Here is a 20,102-nt window from a genome sequence, read left to right as displayed (position 1 = left end):
TATAAATGACCCATGGCTTTTCTGTTTTAAATAATGTAAACTCTGTCAGTAGAACAAGCCCGCGGGGCTTTTCTTGTTTCTGCATCTCCTCGTTCGGGTGCTCCCAAAGCTGGAGGTTTAAGAATGCAGGTTTATTAAACCAGTCACACCCACACAAGTGCTTTGGAGTAGTGACACAAGGCTTCGCCCTGGGATTGAAAGTCAGTGCCTGTAGACAACAGAAATTGAGACAGCTCACTCTTGTCTGGCTCCAACATCACTGGCTGAGAGTGGGCAAAGTTTGGTTCTTTGTCAATGGAAACTTCAGGCAAAAAACAGTGAGACTGCAACACTTATCTGCATGGTACATCTCTGAAAGCACCCTGAACTTTTAAGACAAAATTCACCTATGTTTCTTGTGTTTTGCACTAAATTAACTCAAATTCTTGCAAAATGCAACAAAAACAACGTAATCTGTACTTATATGGCACACAGAATAAAACCTAATTAATTCCCTACTCCCTACTTGAATTTTCTCCCTCTCTCAAAAAAACACTCATCGTTTTTCATTCCTTAAAAGGCTGTAATTCTAAGTATTAATAAAAACGTCTGTAAATTTTAACTCTTTTCAGAGAGGGGAGATCATAGTTTCTGGACATTTCTCAGAGGAACTGTCACTCTCTGCACACGCAGCTCTCGAGTGATGGCCAGCAATTGTCAATTGATATTTAACAGGCAGGTGGGAAATCCCAATCCTTACTGAAATACCACAAGAATTTGGACAGACAGAGCTTCTGTATTTCCTTCATAAAGACAGCACCCGTGTGTTAATCCACCTGTGGAAACAACAGGTTCAGCCTGCTCCCCAAGGCACCACACTGCGCAGGTGGAGCCAGGGCTGCACCAGCCGGGATGGAGCCGGAGCCTCTCGGAGCCTTCCTGGGGTGATCCTGCTCGTTCCCTGCAGACCTGCCCGGGCAGGTTCAGCTCCTGCTCACGGCACCTCCAGCTCAGGACACGTAGCACAGCTTGGGGAGCCCACTCAACCTCCCCTGCCTCTGCCAGCAGTGCCCCCGGGCGCTCCGGCTTTGGATTGCCTCGGGCATCACATCCAGCGCCTCCGGAGCAGGAGCTGGGAATGCAGAGATGCCCCGGCTCTGCTCCTTGCTGAATGATGGGGCCCAGCCTTTCCCCTCCTCACCTCACTCCCAACACAAGCTCCCAGTCAGGATTTGCCAGGACATCATTTCATGTCACTTTGCATCATTTCTTTCTTCCTACTTCCACATCAGCTTTAGGTCCTGTTTTATCCTGTTGAGACCCTCAATAAATTTTTGAGGATATATGCTACATGTTATGCTATATTTAATGTTACTGAGACCCTCAATGTATTACTGAGGGCATATCCTATATTTTATGCTATATTTAACATTATTGAGACCCTCAATATATTTTTGAGGATATATGCTACATGTTATGCTATATTTAATGTTACTGAGACCCTCAATGTATTACTGAGGGCATATCCTATATTTTATGCTATATTTAACATTATTGAGACCCTCAATATACTTCTGAGGGCATATCCTATATTTTATGCTATACTTTATGCTGTTGAGACCCTTTTACTCAGCACAGGGACGTTTCAGTGCAGATGACACTCTCCACCATATCCAAGCGATGTCACAGTTTAATCACTGCATTACAATTCCCTTTAAAAAGGTGTTGCTCAGACAGGTGCCTAAATGATACAAAATCTGTAAGGCCTTTTTTCCTTTCAAAATCATAGCCAAGCAATGTAAATCTGGTTGCAAACCAGTGGAAGTTTTGCCCTACTTACAAAAATAAATCCACAGCCCTGGGACTGAAATATACTGTGGCAAAATAATTGGGAAAAGATGTATAGGGGCCTATAGAGGATGTTGCAGCAAACCAGCCATTGCACAGAAAGCTCATTTAATGTTCACAGAATTCCCTCCATATTCCTTTAGCACTTTTTTATCATTTCACAGAAGACTTTTCTTTGTAAAACTTAGGAGATTTTCAGTAACTGAAAATGTTACTAATTCAGTCACACTTTCAAACAACTTCAAATTCCTAAAGGATACCAAATAGTTCAAGTGCTTTGTAGGAATAATTTTTCATTTTTTATACAATCCCCTTCTAGAGATGGAAAAACTGGATACAAAGATATTAATTAAAAGATGCCATGAGATCAGAACCAAGGTGACTGACTTAGCCTGGTAACCTGAACACTCTGCTTTCCCACAAAAATTGAAAAATAAATCACAACGTTAAATAGATTTAGTTTGAAAATAGATAATTTAAAAACTATCAGCCAACCAAGAGGGAGAAAAAAACCTCCTCTCTTTGAGATGGCAGAGCTGAATGGAGTCCAATTCAACATCACTTATTCATCTGATTATTCCTTATACTGATTATTCATGAAAGAGTTGCACAAGCCAGCCCAGAATGCTCGTGGAGCTTCAAAAGCAAAGTCTCATCCTATTCTCTTTAACCTCAGGGTTCAAAATGTCTCTGTTCTCTATTTTGCTTTATTGGTGCTCTGCATTAGAATATATTCCATATTGTAATAGACGGAAAATCGAGTAAAACGTTGTTTTATTTAAATAGGTGTTTAACTGCAGGAATGATTGGAAATATTTAGGACTCCCAGGTATTTTTCTTCAAAATCGTAGGAATGCCTGGTAAACACAAAATATACCTTTGCCTTTCTAAAATAAGACAAAAGGTTTTGGTACTTTCATAGCTATCCATCAAACAGCAATTGCAAATTTTGACCAGCTCTGAATCAGAAAGTACTTGGGCTACAGCAGAAGAGGAAAGTGAGGAGAAAATATGCTGGGTTTTATCCTCACTAGAAATACAGATACACAGGCTGCACTAAGTTCACAGATTTAGTGAATGGGGCTGGTTTAGCACCACAGTTCATGGTCAAAATATTGGGTTATGTTTAAGTGTGGAAACATATTGAAGATCACACAGGACAATCAGATCCAGCTACTGAAGGTAAGCAGTACACTTGAGTGGCAATTGTGTTGTGAAGATTTCTATTTATACGTGACCCCTGATTCCAAGGGAAGTTTCTACATAAAAAATAACTCACTTTCCACCACCTGTGCTCCTTAAAGTTCTCAGGAAAGCAAATCCCTCTAAAGAATTGTGACTTACGTTAGCCAAGAACATCAAATTCTACCTAAATTTAGGAGTTGAAGTTTAGGAGAAGTAGCATTGCTGATACTCATTATTTGTACAGATGTGAAGAATATGCTCACTGAGTGCCCAGCAACCTCCAGCCCCTTGGCTTGCTTTGGCTTCAGAGCCTCCAGACCCCTGAGCTGTGCTGGGGTTGCACAAGCACTGACTCACTTCCCCAGCAATTAATCTGCAGCTTCATTCAGCAGCTTCACCTCTCCAGCAGAGGTGTGGCCAGGAAAAATAAGGATGCTATCCAGGTATCCCTGAGAAACCCTTCTTGTGCTATAAATGCATTAGCTTTCAAAATTTCAGGCAAAAAAATCAGACAGACCTGTTAATGGACACACTAAAAAGACTGTCTTTTTTTTTTTCTTAACACATTCACAGGGACATTTATTGTCAGGAACAGACACCTGGTGCTTTGGCAGACACTGCTTGGGCCTGGTTTGAGCTCATGCAGTTATAGGGTGGGGTTTTTTACATTTGCATAAGATAATTTGGTTTTTCTGTTGAGACAACTCATACTTCTTTCGTTTTTTTTTAAAGAAAGCAAGTTCAATATATACAGGCTTAAATTCTCAAAGATGATGTGCCCATTCTTTCTTCTTCTTCTCAAATTGTATGACTATTCTGTAATTCTCCATCGTTCCCTCCTCTTAGGAACATTCTTCCCAATTCTCATCAGCATAAATATTTTCTGCAGAAAGTTTCCACAGAATATAAAATTTGGTGTCAGTGCTATTAACCACCTAACAAATCTGCCTAATGGATTTACCACTCCTTTTTAAAAATTCCCTGTCCTATGGAAAGGCTTTTATACAATAAGTGAAAATATGTTTGAGGAGAGACATTATTCTAGAAGTTACCATGATCAGAGAGTTACAGCTGATGCACAGTCAGAAAAGTGTTGCCTCATAAAACTCACCAGCTTGGTGACCTGCAAACAAGCCAGTGTCTGTGCTTTATGTAGGACCCTTTTGTCTGTGATATTGTGACTCCAAAATGCTAAACAGCCCTTTCTTAGATACTTTATCTTAACCACCATGACAAGAAGACAGTAGATTGTTAACTGTGGCCATAAATCAAGATGTGCATCTGTGGATTACTCAAATTAAAATCTAAATTCACACAATACTTCTAAGGATTTCAGAAAGCACTCTTTTTTGCTCACAGCTTCTCTGCTGTAGTTCTACTACGAATTTTTAACTTAAATGAAAACAAACAAAAACTAACAGAGTCAGGTAAGTTGAAATGTGGTAACTTACAGAAGCAGCTCTTCTGCAATTAACGTCACGATCAAATACTGCAGCAATAACCAATGCACTGGGGAAATAAAACACTGAGTGTCAGTACCGAATATATGAGGAGAAATTGCAATGCCATTATTTCAACATTCAGCCTTCCAAGCAGAACAGGCAGCATGTCCTCTGAGGAGATTATTATTTAGAAATACCAGGTTAAACTAAAATCTGAGCTGAAATAACCTCGCTCTTCCTTGTTTCTCTTGTCTGCTGGGGACTTTCCACAGCACAAATGGACAGTGGCCATCCCACTGGATCAAGGAATATGTGAATATCTTTAACTGCACAGAGAGGTTTTCTGGTTTAAATATGGCAGGAGTTGAAAACCTGGGCATAAAGACCACCTCTAATGCGAGACTCAGACAGTGCAATTTCAAATTAAAACCTGGAAAAACAGTTTCTCAATAGCCAAATATACAGCAAGTCTTGGGTAAGGCTGAAACACAAGGCAAAGTTAAGCAATGGAAACCTGCAGCTTTCTCCACAAGAACAGTCACATCCTGTAAGGAACAAAAATCAGACAACAATATGCAAATCTGCCTCAAAAGTGACCTCAAGACAAACTGCAAAGCTGGTTTTTTTTAGAGGGTGACCTGCAGATACAGAAGGATGATTGTGCAGAACGATTTCTTCATGCATGAAGTCTGGTGACCCCGCACAGGGTAATTCTCCTGCCTCAAAAGAACTGCTGTTCAAAGATGTGCTACACAAGAGAGGGAGAATATATCCCAGGACAGGCAGTCTACAGCTTTAGAAATCCACCTCCAGCATTCAATTAACTTCAGCAACAAATAAACATCACTTCAGGAGAATCATTTAAGCAGAAAATTATTCCTTTCAAACCCTGAAACTCTTCATTACATTATTTATTGACTCCAGGCAAAACCGGAAATAAATACTGGCTGAAAAGTAAATTCAAGATAGCTTTGCTTCAGCATAAGGATATTAATTACACTGATAATATCAGGCTTGCCTGGGTAGTGGCTATCAGTTCCCTACAGTGATGAATACTGTGTTGTTCAAATTCCCTGAAATGCACAGTCAGCTTGGCCTCTGTAATTTCAGTTTATCTCCATTAAGGAAAACAAGAGACAGAAAGGCAGAATGAAATGAAAACAAACCCCAATAAATTGTTCTAAAGACAGTTAATGCCTTCTTATTGCTACTTGCATGAGCAATTCCCCTCTCTGCACAAAGACAAGAGGAAAGAGGAGGTCATCCAAACAACAGCTACTGGAAGAGCAAACGTTCAGGAAATATTCCATCAGGAAGCAGCACACATGGCTCAGTGCTGAAAAACTGCTGGGTCAGATACATCATCTTCATACCATGCTTGCTAATTCTCTGGCACCCAGAGAGAATTAAAAATTATTTTAAAAGGACATTTAAGAAGTATATGGTTATATGACACGACTAGCTCCCATAAACCTTTTAATCTGAGAACACTCAAAACTATGGAACTGGATGAAAATGATCCTGGAAAGCAAAAAGAAGCAAATTTCTGCCTGACATTTCCTATTATATGGACCATTTTGTCAGTTATGCAGTATTTCAATGTTGATCTTCTCTGAAGAGGAAAAAAACCCTCATTGCACCAGGAAGCTCAGGATCCCAAGTGCTGCCCTCACCGTATCAAACAAGAGCTCAGCTTATAATCAAATTGCACTTCTCCATTTTTTCTTATTCTTCTGCTACCTTAGGACAAACCTGTGTCAGTCAGACCAGCAAGGCAACACAATGTCTGTGTGATGCCACCAGAGTTACTCAGAGCTGCAACTGCACACCGCGCTTAAGTAAAAGAAAACCAGAAAACCCCAGGGATTTTGTCACTGTCCTCAAAGCCCCATTCAGACAGTAGTCACTGCTTTATGTTAACCCTTTTAACGAAGTATTTTAACTTATCAAAGCCCACAAGTCATTCTTTCAGGCCGATTCCCATTGGGAGGCTCAGGGAGGGCAGCGTGCCGAGGATGAAACACGTCTAAGGTGTCTTCACCCGTCTGCCTCATCGTGGGAGTTTATGTGATACTGCACCAGGATTTCCTAACATAGAGAAACTGTTTATGTCAACCCAAGTGGGGGTATTTTTTTAAGCTACTCAAAGGATCATGTCTTGACTTGCCCCAAGTGCACCACACCTGCCTGCTGCCAGGCGGAGCAGAGCACGGCTCTGCATCCTCCAGTCTCCATGAACACCTTCCCCAGTTCCTTGAGGTACGTGGGCCTGTATGAACAGCAGCATTCAAGTGCACAATGAACATAAATAGGCTTTAAAAAGTAAGTTGCAACTCTGTCAGTCAACTAATAACCGTCCCTTTCTTCCTCATCCCTTCCTCGCTCTCCCAAGGACTCACCTAACTGGCTTCAGGGAAAGTCAGAAGGACTCCAGGTATGTCAGTGGGCACTTCCCCAGCCCACCTGGATCTCATTCCTTTCCCTGACAAGGTGGGAAGAACCAGACAGCAGAAGCTGCCCAGGTGAGAGACATCAGAACACAGAAACACCAGGTGACCCTCTCCAAATGTACCAGACAATAAACCTGAACTCCCTTTATCACCTACAGCAGGCACTTCCAGTCTCCACTAGCCACAGACAGCAAGAAGCTGATCCTTTTGCTAACCCCTGGAAATCTGCTACCACCCAATTCCACTGTGCCACCCTGAAGCTGCGGGAAGAGAAAAATAAACTCTCAAACCTCTTGCCAGTTTGGCACAGAACCAGAATTTCCTTCCTCAGCCCTAAAAGGGAAAAGTGTAAGTGGCAACAGGGCAGCAAACTCTCCTCCCTGTTGTACATTGGGGAAAGGAAGGCACAGCAACCATCACAAGCAAAATGGGTTTGAACAATCCAAGCAAATTAAGGAAAGGAGGTGAGATCAGAGTCAGACTCGGGTCTGTTGAGCAGTGCTGCTGCAAACAGCCCTTTCTGCTCCCCTCCAGTCATGCCACTGCTAAGCAGTGAGCTGGGTGATGAAAACACATGTAGGCTCAATTAATTTTTCTTTTGCCAGCTCTGTTTTTGAGAGCAGAGCAGTTTCCCCGTTCACTTCATCCCAGCAGAGCTGTTACACCACTGCAAGAGAAAGAGCCTGTTCCAGCTGCACTGCCGGGGAACCAGGTTTAATTCCTGTCTCAGATTTAATTCCTCCTGTTCAGCTAGGCAAGGAGAAGGTCTGAGGAGAAGGAGAAATGCAGTGGCCATTCCCTCTTCCACACTGCCTGCTTTGGCAGTGTCTCTAACCCAGCTCAGCCCAAGCTCTCACACTACCCGCTGGCCACCCACCCTCCTACGCTGCTCAGTGGGTCATTCCAACAACAAATTCTGGGAATAAAATGGTAAAAGTATAATGAATACACATGTAGAAAAGAAAAATAAGAAAAATGCTTAGAACAGGAGTTACAAATCCTGCTATTAAAATAAAACACATTTTAGAAAGGCCTGTGATGGCCCTGCAGGAGCTCACTTTACCCAAGTGCCTTCAGCACACAGCTCTCCCTCCGAAGGAGCACAACAGCAGAAAGCCATTCTCCATATTTCATCATGCTACAAGACATAGCTCAGAGCAATGCTTCAGATTTCCCCAGTTCTGCAGGACAATCCTGCCCTGGAGCAAGCTCCATCATCCATCCAGAGCCACACCTGCCCATTCCCCCCTCCTTCCAACCCAACGCGGCACCGCAGGGAAGCCACCACCACCCTCCTGCACCACTCCCACTGTGTGTGCCAGGGCTCCAGCCACCCCATCCCCACCAGGAACCAGCAGGGATTGATTACCTACACCACTGACAGGCAAAGGAACCTCCACTCTGCACAGCCCCAACTGATGAAGACAGCCAGCAACCATTTAATCACTGTTAATTGTCTAACAGAGCAGAAGTATGTTTTCCTTTTTATTTTTTTGTTTGGGTTTTAAACAAAACAGTTCAGCTCCTCGGTGTGCACCTGCCACTTCACAGACAGCAACTTCCACACCCAAGGGGGCAGGAATCAAATTACCCTTATTTCCAAGTCATTAAGTTCTGCTTCACTCTCCTCATAGGTTAAGCTTAAGAGGAGAGGTGCATGTAGAGACTGGGAGAGAAACAAAGCTCGGTCAAGTGGTGCTTTTATAAAAAGATATGCTTGAACAGCAACTTCAGTGTGTGCATCTCAAAAAGGAGGAACGTTGTCCTGCAAAAGCAAAGTTTTGTCCACGCTGCCAAGAATTTTCTTTTTGTGGTCCCGTAGTTTGAACAGATGAGGTAAGGTTTTAGAAACCAGTTAAACTAGACTTTAACAAACTATTAAACAGATGGGAGCAAGTGGATCTTGTTGAAATACGGATGGGGAAAAAACACTGACATGTAAAAACATCAGCAAGTACCATTAGAAATACTCTTGGACACGTGTTTCTATTAAGTGGTCTCTTTTTTCTTTCTTAAAAGAGTGGGAAGGTCAGGAAGGAGAAGGGCTGATCTGTGATCTACAGCAATTCAAGTTTGTAACTTAATTTCACCCCTTAACATTCATAAGAAATCAGTGAAGAAAGAGCTGTCACTGAACATGGAGACAGATTATTTCTTTTAAAGCACTGTTAGAAATTTTACTAAAAAAATACAACTTTATGCAGTTTAAAGTGATTTTTCACTAGTCCGAAGTGAAGTATTAATGTCCTTTGACTACTGAAAACACAGAAAACAATGTTTTCCCATTACATGATGATACAAGGAAAAGAATAAAGAATACCACCACCACCACCACCCCCCCAAAATCCCCTCTGCTTCAATCTGTAACTGCTGTCAGGGGGATGCAGGGCAGGACTCAGTTTATGTAGCACTTCTGTATTTTGGTACCTAGGTGGGTCCCACCTCCAGCAGCTGAACACTGAATAGCAGGATAAGCCTTTTGCAATTCCCAGCACCGAGCAAAGCCAGCACTTCAGGACTGCAACCACTCACTGCACTTTTGGAAGGTGTTTACAACTTTCCTCTAAGAATCTCCCAGTGCATATTCTTACCCAGGCAGATGTTTTTCGCTGTGTAATTCAGCTCACAGTGGGTATTATACACTTTGTTTCAAGATGCTGAGTTCTGCATTTTTTAAGGGTAGCAACAATTTGCTTGTGGCTAGAAGTATGACTCTTCTTTAAGTAAAACAGTGACACACCTAAGGCTAGATTTAAAAAAAAGGCCGGGTGTAATTATCGGCTTGCTGACACAATAGGTGAAACTGTGTGTCATACTTTATTTGAATATTCTTTTTTTTCTCCACCATTTCTCTCTGGAGTGGCAATTCTACCTTCAGGAGTTGATTACATTCAGGAGAGGTATGGCCACCAGAACCACACAGGTTTTTAAGCAAAGCCTTATATAGCGTTAATAATTCTCTGCTCTCAAAACAATAGCTTTGTTGGAAAATTAAGATATGACAAACCACACCACCTTACAGCTGTTCATGAGCAATTTGCAGCTTTCCCTTGGCTGTCCACCCTGTTTTTCACTCCATTCCACCAACTTATTCCCAACAACTGAAGTTGTCACAGCTGGAACAGCCAGAGCGTTCACTGGCATTACAACCACAGGCAGAGGGCTATCAATTATTTGCACTTCATCCTTTCCTAACAAGAAAAGAAGAATTCATTTCCACAATAGGCCAGGGGAAAGGAACTTCTTCAGAAACACAACCTCCCTTCACACTTGTCCACGAGTTCCCACCGACAGCTTTGTGACAGTAAAACAAAACACCACAAGACCCCCGAAAAATCCCCAGGGTGAGCTTGCAACACTGCTTTGCAGCACAGCAGGGTGCAAGGAGTAAATGAAATATATTGCTCAAAGCACCATGAAAGGAAAATTCTGATAAACAGAACAGACCAGAATTGTGAGGAAGGGAAGGCTAGAACAGCCACAATTGGGCTTTTTTAAGTTTCACAAGGAATAAGCCTGACAGATCCTGAAAGAAAACTTCATGTTGTTCAGCTCAGAGGATGGAAGCAAAGATTTTATTTTCATCAGGCTGCTGACTAAATCTACAAAAATCACCAGATTTGGAAATAAACTTTAGTATTGGTATGGCTGTACTTGTCCTGAAGATTTGCTGGCAGTGAGGATATAAATGTAACTCTGCAGGGAGAATTTCTCTCTAACATCTAATCTAAACCTCTCCTCTTCTAGTTTAAAACCATTCCCCCTTGTTCCTATGCAAACACAGAGTAGACTTTGGTGTTTATCATTTTTGTACAAACACATCTTTAGGGAACCCCCAGTTAAGAATTTCATACCATAAATAACTTACCATGAACTCAGCTAGAAGGGAATCAAATATGACCCTTCAGAATAGAATATCTCTTTAATTTACTGTGGCAAATATCACTGTTTCTAGCATGCCTAAGCAAAGCTGGGCTATTCTAGAGCTCCACATTCTCTTTCCAAAAGTTATCCCAAAAGAGTGGATGGCATCACATTCTAGCACAGCTTAGTGTTACCAGACTCCTCTCCTTTAGCATCTCTGCCATTCTAGGTGGAACATCACCACAACAACATGAAACTGCCTCATCAGAGCCACAAACCTAAAATGTCTCAGCATTTCTCATCTGCTCCCTTTGGAAAAAAGAAGAAAAACAGCATTTGGCCTTCAGAAGTTCCACAGCAGGTTCTTAGACAGAAAGATTTTATCAAGGGCTCAAAAAACCCCAGGAGCAAGTACCACACGGGTCAGAGACCTGGTGGGTGACCCTGCATTGAAGGGCCAGCAACTGGAGAGGGAGGCTACAAGGATGAAGAACAGCAGAGAGCAGCCAGGACACAGCGCACTGGGATCAAGGAACAAAAATGGATTGATTTACAGACTGTCTCAAAAGAATTTTAAAAATAGGTTTTAAAGAAGAAAGAAACAGTCATACAGTTTCTGGAAACCTGCTGAGCTCAGTAGGTTACTCTGTGTTTCCAACCAGACTTTTTGGATGAGACTGAAACAGTTCTGTCAGCAATCTGGAAGCAACCCCTAAAAATTAAACCAGATACCCAGGAGCATGGATCACTGGATAGTCCAAACTTCTTCTTTTTTTTCTTTTTTTTCTTTTTAAAAGGATAATACTAAATGACCACTGATCAAAATTCCTTTGATGGAGACAAAAGATGCCTGAGTTGCTGCTGTCAATGATTGTACTAAAAGTGTGCCAAGAAAAACTGTTAGAAGCCACCTCTGTGTGTTTGCAGTGCAAGTCACCCATTAAAGAACACCTCAAATGTCAGCCAGTGTGTGGCCAACAAAAAGACCAAACACCAAAGAGAGAATCTCACAGGCAAAGAGGAGGGAAAGCACGAGACAAAAGAAAAAAAGTAAAACCAATTTGTATCTGCAAAAATACCAACAGTATTAAGTGAAAAGCTGCACCAAGTTCCAGCCCACCACTGCAGTATTGCAGATTTGGAAATATTTTGCAGATTTTACTTCTGAAAGTCTTTTGAAACAGAAATCACAGATTGAAAAAGAGTTACACACACGTGTTTCCATTCACTGCTAAGTGGGGTACTGGACTGGGCTACTCTATAAAACTACAGGGTATCAAAAGAGGAAACAAATTCTCTCATGTATTTGTTAGCTTTAACTAAAACATGTTCTTATTTCTAATAAACCCCCCATCATTCAAAAGTGCTGTGTTACTGAGAATTCAGAATCACTGTGCAAAGTTCTCAGCCCTTTCGGAAACTGGAAGTGGTTTTATTATTCACTCAAAATAATCTTTGAATGGGAACACTTCAAAATGAAAATTAAAAATTACATGGAAGAAGAGCTGGAGTGCAGTTTATTCTTTTAGACTTAACCTGCTCGACTTGCAGGCTGTAAGCTGCCAGTAAAGATCTACTTTATTCTTTGCACAACACCCATCTGACAAAGTCCAAGAAACCCTGGATCGTTAGGAAAGGTAAGAAGGAACTTCTTCCATAAGTTTTCTCCTAACAGTTCCATGCCTTTACGACTGCATCAAGCAGCTGCAAAGTTTTAGAGTGGTTTATTTCTACCTCTGCTTAACTAAGGCTCCAAATCTTCTTAAACTGCCAGAACTCTGCTGAGCTCAGCACAGAGAGGGTGACCAAGCAGGACAGGACATGCTGCCCTTGCCAAAGCCTCCACTGCTTTCTCTCAACCTCCTCACACTGAGTTTCTTTGGACTTTTCTTTGGTTTTTCACATGGAGTCATCACACTTGATAAGGAAACACTTCGATCTGTTTCTATCACCGTCATCCCACTCAGTTCTTCACTTCTAAGCTGCTCCCTGTGTCTGTTTGCAGACAGGCTGATTTTGAACAGCTCCAACCTCACCTGGAGATGTGGTTGATGAAGGGAATCAGCTCGGCGGGTTCGTAGGCGCGGGCGAAGGCCCAGCACACGTAGCAGGCGGCGTCCCTGACGTTGGAGCCCACGCTGCAGGCCCCTCTTCTCATCGTACGTCAGAGCCTTCAGCATGACGGGAACAACTGGCAGAGAGAGAAAATGGGCAAGAGCAATATCAGAGCCAGCAGTGAACGAAAAAAAATGAGGTGTTAAGAGCAGCCAGTGACCATCGGAGAAAAGACACGGTGGAGTTGTTGTGTCCTGGAAGAAAAAAGCAGGTGGCTCTTAATACAGACCCAGTTTAAATTGATTAAAAAGAAGAGTTGTGGTTTTTTTTTAATACACTCTCTTGCTTCTTTATCAGTAGCAGTTTTTTTTATTTCCTTCACATATAACTTAATGAGGATTAAAGTAAGTGGGTACACGAGAAGTAGAGCTGATATAATTTATTACTCAGTGAGACACATTCAAAGTGATTTTAAAATGCAAAATTTTAACGTGTCCACTTTTAAAGGAACTGGACTTCAAATATTACAGCAACCTCCATCACTACAGAAATAATATTTCTGAAGAAATAGAGTGTTGAAAATTAAAGAATCAGTATCATAAAAGAATCAGTATCCATCTATTTGCAGACAACATTAATTGCAGTAGAAGTCCTAATATGTTAAATTCTCATTAAGACAGCTTGTCAATCATTAATATATCAGTCCTGAAAGGGACTTAAGTACAGTTTTTGCAGTATCTTAGTGACACATTTGACATCATTCTTGCATTAAGGAAGCAGTGGTGTTTTATTCCCCACAGAGCTGCTATTTGGAGCTACTTCAGTGGAGTATTTTAGGCTTGAACCTGTCCGTGCTGCTGAACTGCACCCATCAGAAAAATAAAATATGGATAAAGCTGCAAAATAACCTGGAAAAGCACACAGGTGGGATCTGCTCTCATTGCTGCCCAGACATCTGAAACACCAGTGAACTACACAGCTCTTCACCAGCACAGAAGGATTTAATGCAAAACCAGAAGCTTTTGATGAGGGAACAGCAGATCCCACCACCCCACCACACAACCAAAAAAAGTCTTCTCCCATCAGTCAGGTTAAATCAATACCCTCAACAAACCAACTTTTGTTAGACAGCGAGGAACTAAGAAAGAGGTATTCACATCCTGAACAGCCACACGATACACACAGATAAAGAGCTTCTAAAAACTGAAAGAACAATTCTTTTACACATATTGTAGTATCTACTAATACATTGCCACAGTTCAAGAAATACTGCATGAATGCAGGGCTCCTTCATTCGATATCTGCACATCCAGATACCAATTCTGAATACACCTCTCTCTAGATGACACAATTTTAAATAAATTAACAATGTCTGCAGAAACAACAGCCTCTAGAAAAAAAAGAAACAACTCCTCTGTTTTCCTTCTTGTATCAAATTTATCAAATGCATCTTTTCTTCCATAGAAAATATTGTCACAAGGTGATCCCATGAATAAGAAATGGGATCACTGAGCTGTATTTCATTAGCAATCTGTGTCTGGATATCCCTGAGTGGATGCAATCATAAAATAATTAAAACTTCAATGTGCAGCTCACCACTGTATGCTGCTGCTTTTAACAGAAAGATACACACCACAAGTGGGAAAGGGCTGTTTAAATTCATTTTAAGCTGCTGAAGGAAATAAAGCAGTAATGAGAGTGTTGGACAAGACATGGCTGTTAGAAGCACAAGCACTACACAGGAAAAAGAGCAATTTCTATTCAGGATCAATGAAACAGCAAAGACAGATGGATTTTTGGACACTTCCCAGTTCCGAAAGAAACTGCAGTGGAAATCTTCAAAAATGCTGCCTAGCTTGTTTGGAAAACTGCTGCATCAACTGATGAGAAAAATGGAATTTGCTGGTTCTACAGGACACTCCAAAGAGACGCCAAAGGCGATTTTGCAAAGCTGCTGCACATTTCCCTCGGTGTAGAGCGACCACTCCAGCTCCTTCCAACAGCTGGGAGCACATTCCCAGCGCTGTGCAGGGGAGGAAGGAGCAAGGAGGACCCACCAGCAGCTCCTCACGTTTGTAATGTTCTGTATGAAAGAAAAAAAAGTAGTATGATTTTTCAATTCAGGGCATTAACGTCCCAAATTCCAGGGACAGCAGCAAATGGCACCTGATTTATCAAGGACGGGGATGCTCCAGGGTCTGTTACTTTGGAGCAGCTCGAGCTCTCACACCTCTCTGGTGTCCTGCTCCTACATCTGGGACTCACAGCATGGCTCTGGAACAGTCACTGCAAAGTCTGGAGAGCAAAGAGGGACAGTGAGAAGGAAAGAAGCAACACTGGGCACTGGGAAGGTGGGAGAAATAAGGGAAACAAGGTGAAGTGTGAAGCAGTAAGGGCTGAGTGAATATAAATAGAACAACCAGGGAAATACTGATCTAGGGGTCACCTGGTAAAGTGTTGTGCTGTCAACTGGTTGAATGTTTACTGGTGAACTGTGAACTGTAAGAAATGTTATGTAAAATCTGCTCCTGACAAATGTTCGTGGGTTTGGAAAAGCGGGTTCAGCACTGCACTTCCTGTTGGTATTAAAGAGTCATAAAATCCAAAATTCCAGGTTTCACTTCATTCCTTACCCTAGAGTTCCTCAAACACCATGTCAAATTCAGACCTAAAATCAATTTACCCCCAAAAAATCAAAATTAAAGAAAAAAATCCCAAAACTCTAGAAAAAACCAAATCTTCCAGAAGAAACTTATTTCAGTTTGGTAGGGCAGGGACATAATTCTTTGGTTTTGAAATCATGAGCATGCCTTTTTTATTGAAAAGTAGGAGGCTGGGAGATACAACAAGGAAAAAACACGGACTGTTACTTAACTTTGTAAGATTAACTTCACAAGTTTACAAGTTACTGGTTCTTTACAAGTTACCAGTTCTTTCACGGACCCACAGTTCTTTAAAAAGTTTGCCATCAAAACCAGAGGATAAATAGTGTCCACTCTTCAGCTAATTAGTAAAAGAAAATCCACCTGTTTAGGTCTGTGAATGCTCAGGAAAACACAGTCACCTTTACCTGTAGCCTGGAGGTATCAATAAGCACCTGCTTCACCCCACCCTGCCTTGCCCAACAGCGTCACTGCAGTTGCAGCACAGCTTTGCTCAAGCCTTGGGAAAATAAAGAAACAACTCCTGGCTTCAAAGAGTTGCAAACAACAGGGTTTTCTTTTTTCTTTCCCTCCCCCCCCCCCCATACTTTGATATTTTGATTTTTAAGATTTTACACAGTGGGATGCTCAGCACCTTTCAGTGAGAGACCTGGTGAAGGAATTGGGGAAGATGCTGGATACTGAAAGGTCACATGAATGAAAAAAGTCTCATCCTAGTCCTTTAAAAGCATACTTTACACCAACTTCCACTTTAACCCAGCCATCTGGAGACCTATGTCACTTTAACTCCACTTTAACTTGTAATTCTTTTTTTTTTTTTTTTTTAATTTATTGTGTTGTTTCTCATTTAAAAGACACAAATACAGCAGTCAAACAAACAAACAACAAAAACCTGTTCCTCAGCCCTAGGCCTCGTCTCCACAGGAAAATTGCAAAACGTAGAGTTAACCCTATTTAATTTAAAACACATTTTCACTGGATCTGGGGTTAAATGAGAAGTGTCAAAATTTAGTTTAAAACTAAAACATACAGCTTAAAACAGAGCAAACCAATGTCATCTCATAGACAATTATTATGTTTTTATAGGGACTGTTTATGCAGAAAAGCTGTCTCAATTTGTAAAAAAATATATTGCAAAAGCTTCTATTTTAGAATTACATAAGAAAAAAGTAATAGAGAAAGTGGATGTCTGCTGTTTCTGAAGGATGTATTGTGCACAACGGCCCTACAATTAATGAATTATGAAGCTTAAACACAGTTATATGTTCAACACAAAGAACAGTAATTTTGTTCTTCGAATTTTTCTTCAATTAAACTCCTTGCAGAAGTGCCCTTTGTGAGGCTCAGGCTTAAATAAAATAAAATAAAAAAGTGCAGCCAGCCACATGCAGAGTCTATCAGCTTCTTGTGTGTGGAACAGCACACCCATCGCTGCTGCTCAGGTGCTAAAAACAGAACCCTGGCTCCTCCCTGTAAAGAATGTCAGGTTTGGGACCTCTCACTCCCACATGGCACCCTGACCCGTGCTGGAGAGAGAGGCAGGTCCTAATTGGAACTTTGTTAGGGCTCTTGTACTAATATTTACTGTACCAACACAGGCCAGGTTAGGCCCATTATCAGAAATCAGTATTTGTTTAAGGTTCTGCCAAACATCCCTCATTTGTTCTTGTGTTCAATACAAGGTGTCGACTCCAGGATTTGCTCCTAAAGGGCTGCTTCATCCAGAGGATAAATCTTCCTGCCAGTGAGGAGCAGACAGTGAGTGTGTTGCTTTGGCTGTTGAAAAGTTCTCGGTGTTCCTGTGAGATGCTCCGACATCACGTCCCGAAGGGCAAGTGCCTGAAAGCCACCCACGGATGACCTCTCCTCTTCTGTTCCTGCCCCCAGGGCTGACCTCGTTAGGAGTTTGCCAGGGAAGAAGGAGGGAAGATAGCAGAGCTCCTGCAGGCTCAGACTGAAGAGCTCAAGTGTCTAAACCTCCTCCCCATCCCCGACGCTGTGAGATCCACACACAAACCCAACCCGCATTCTCTGCCCCGTGACTACCAAGGCCTGTGTCTGGCTGGCTGCAATCTCAGTTCAGTCTCTCGCTACGTAATGAATTAAGAGAGCCTTTAATTATATGCTCACGTGGTATTTTTTCCATGGAGCTATCTCAGCCAGCCCACAGGACAGACCTGCTCCGGCGATGAATCACGGTGGGGCAGCACCAGGAGGTTGTTGTCTGCCCTGCTGCTGAGGGAGGAAAAGGTGGAATGCCAAGGCTGGCTGGCAGGCAGGCAGAAGGGGTTGTTGGTTAGGCTGGAGGCTGCCCCAAAGACTTGCTGTTTGGTACCAGTCGTGTTTCTCAGACCCAGAATTTAAAGGACTGGAGGGCGGCTCTGGTTCCGCACCTGCTGCAAAGAGCTCCGGGCAGGGCTGCACAGGTGCCACCACACTGACAGCACTGGGAGCTTTGGAGTGTGGAGAGAGGCCAAGCAGGAAGCAGATGGATCTGGATTTTGGCCAGTCCATCCCATGTAACACAGCCATAAAACCTAAAAGCACCCCTACCTGGCTGTGCCCAGGCCGGCAGCTGAGTCAGGACGGTCGTGAAACACAGAGTGATAAGATGTTTTGGGGACTCATCTACCCCCAAGGCCAGACAAGAGGCCAGCACAGAACTGACAGAGCTCTGCCTCTGACTGAACCAGCAGCAAGCTGCAGTTTAAGGACATGAAGGAACAGGCTCGTGGAGAAATCCTACGGAGCAAATGAATTACTTACTCTGAAGGAGTGTAAAAATTCTGTAAACTCATAACACTGTGTGTCAGAAAAGAAAGATCACCCAAGAAAGCCCAGCCTTAAGGCTAAGATTGTGCAATACTGAGATAAACCCCACGGTGAAAAAGCCAGAAGCAATTCATTGTCATTTATTCCCTGCTCAGTGTTTACCCCATCTCCCAGTGGCGCTGGGGGAGGGACCTTCCCTGCTGCCGCATTTCTTCTTCTTGCTCGTACCTGCTGGCTAGTGAAAAAAAAAATAAATAAATCTGCTCTATTTATAATGCTTCCTTGCTAATTTGAAAACTATTACGGTGACACAGGCATTATAACTTTTTAAAAGACTCTTTTCAAGACCGTGCATCATTTTTAAAGTTCACCTGCGTGTTAGAGAGGAGGAATTCTACCGTAACCAGCCTTTCAGGTTTGGGTGTTCTCGATTTTCTGAGAGTCCACCTAAGACAGGTAGATCTTTTTTTTTTTTCACTTCTTCCTGTATCTATGATGAAAAGCACCTGGAACTGTGCCAAAAGCCTCCCAATTAACCACTGCTGCAGAAGGCACTGACACGCTGCACAAGCCTGACTTCCTGACATAGCATCCCTTTCTCCTCCAAACCCTGCCAGCTGCAAATCCATGACAAACAACTTACCCTGGAATACAGAAACACAGGAGGTAATCCTTAAAATCAGAGTATGTAAACAAGTTTAAGAAGCCACATAGCAGATTTCTGTAGGACTGTTTAAATCTGTTTTAAAGTTAAACCTCCTCCCAAAATGCATCTGAAAGCGGTATTGATTTTACTTCTGTTATTTTCTTTTTTTTGCTTTTAATAAATGGCACAGTAAGCTTGGACAAGCAAAAATGCCCCTTTTTTCACTGTGTGTAGAGTTTTTTAGGCTTTGATTGGGTTTTCTTTTTTAAGGATATCTTGTTATATATGACTATAAGGAGGCACCATCCTCTGCACTCTCAGATAAAATATAGAAGAAAGAATCCAATCTCTTATCAGTGGTAGCACATGATCTGTACTACAAGCAGAGACAATTGGGTACTGCCCCAGAGCACATATCCACTCTAATCAAATTAAGAAGAAAAAATTAACAACAGAAAATTAACAATATTTGCACCAGAAGGTGAGGGAATTTTAAAATTGCAAACATAACTGCTGTGTACACAGATATTTCTTCAAAGATGTTGCATCTGCTATTGAGATTGGCTGAGTCCATTTGAAACCTTCTGACAGTATCAGAGGCTTCCTCTCATACAAACTTTTCCCCAAAATATACTTGATAATGGGAAATTTTTAAAACAGAGAGTGAACATCAACTGGCAGCACCAGTGTCTCTATTTAAACCATGTGCTTACCATTCAGCAGAAACAATAACACAAGTATTTACCTAATCCAGGGTCTTTTGGGATGCTGGTAGAGTTGTGCCTGACTTCTCAAAAATGGTAAAAGGATCCTGATTTTGTCATGGAAACCCAAGACAACATAACCTGCCAAGTCCCCTCTCAAATCTAGCCCAGACCCTTCACTAACAGAACTCCACTGCAGATTTTAACACTCCCTATTTGCTTCTTACACGTTTTTGTTGCTCCTTTTATTCTGAAGGTAGTTTGTGGACAGAAGAAAAAGAGGTTGGTTTTGCACAGATAGATTTTTCACTCACCATATCTACACTTTCCATTTATTCTGAGATTAAAAATAAATAAAAAAAAAATTCCAGATTCAGATCAGCTGCACTGCCCCACCAGTATCAGATTCCTGAATTACCCATTATCTGGGGATCCCATCAGCCTTATTTCCTTCTGTTCAAAAGCTGCTTTCATTGTTGCCACAGTTTAAAAAG

At 41.9% G+C, this 20,102-nt stretch overlaps 1 protein-coding gene across 1 annotated transcript in view; it reads right to left on the bottom strand.

The window, feature by feature from the left end:
• The window catches only part of TBCD (tubulin folding cofactor D), a 114,014-nt gene that overhangs the window by 53,201 nt on the left and 40,711 nt on the right, over positions 1 to 20,102 (bottom strand). Inside the window, 3 exon segments of the mRNA XM_050319070.1 lie at positions 4,464 to 4,521; positions 12,805 to 12,912; positions 12,914 to 12,959. Coding sequence (XP_050175027.1) covers positions 4,464 to 4,521; positions 12,805 to 12,912; positions 12,914 to 12,959 — 212 coding nt within the window.

Source organism: Myiozetetes cayanensis, unplaced genomic scaffold, assembly GCF_022539395.1.
Source record: "Myiozetetes cayanensis isolate MyiCay16 unplaced genomic scaffold, myiCay2020 scf22, whole genome shotgun sequence".
Taxonomy (NCBI): domain Eukaryota; kingdom Metazoa; phylum Chordata; class Aves; order Passeriformes; family Tyrannidae; genus Myiozetetes; species Myiozetetes cayanensis.
Note: the sequence above shows the minus strand (reverse complement) of the source record. Positions and strands in the feature narration are given on the sequence as shown.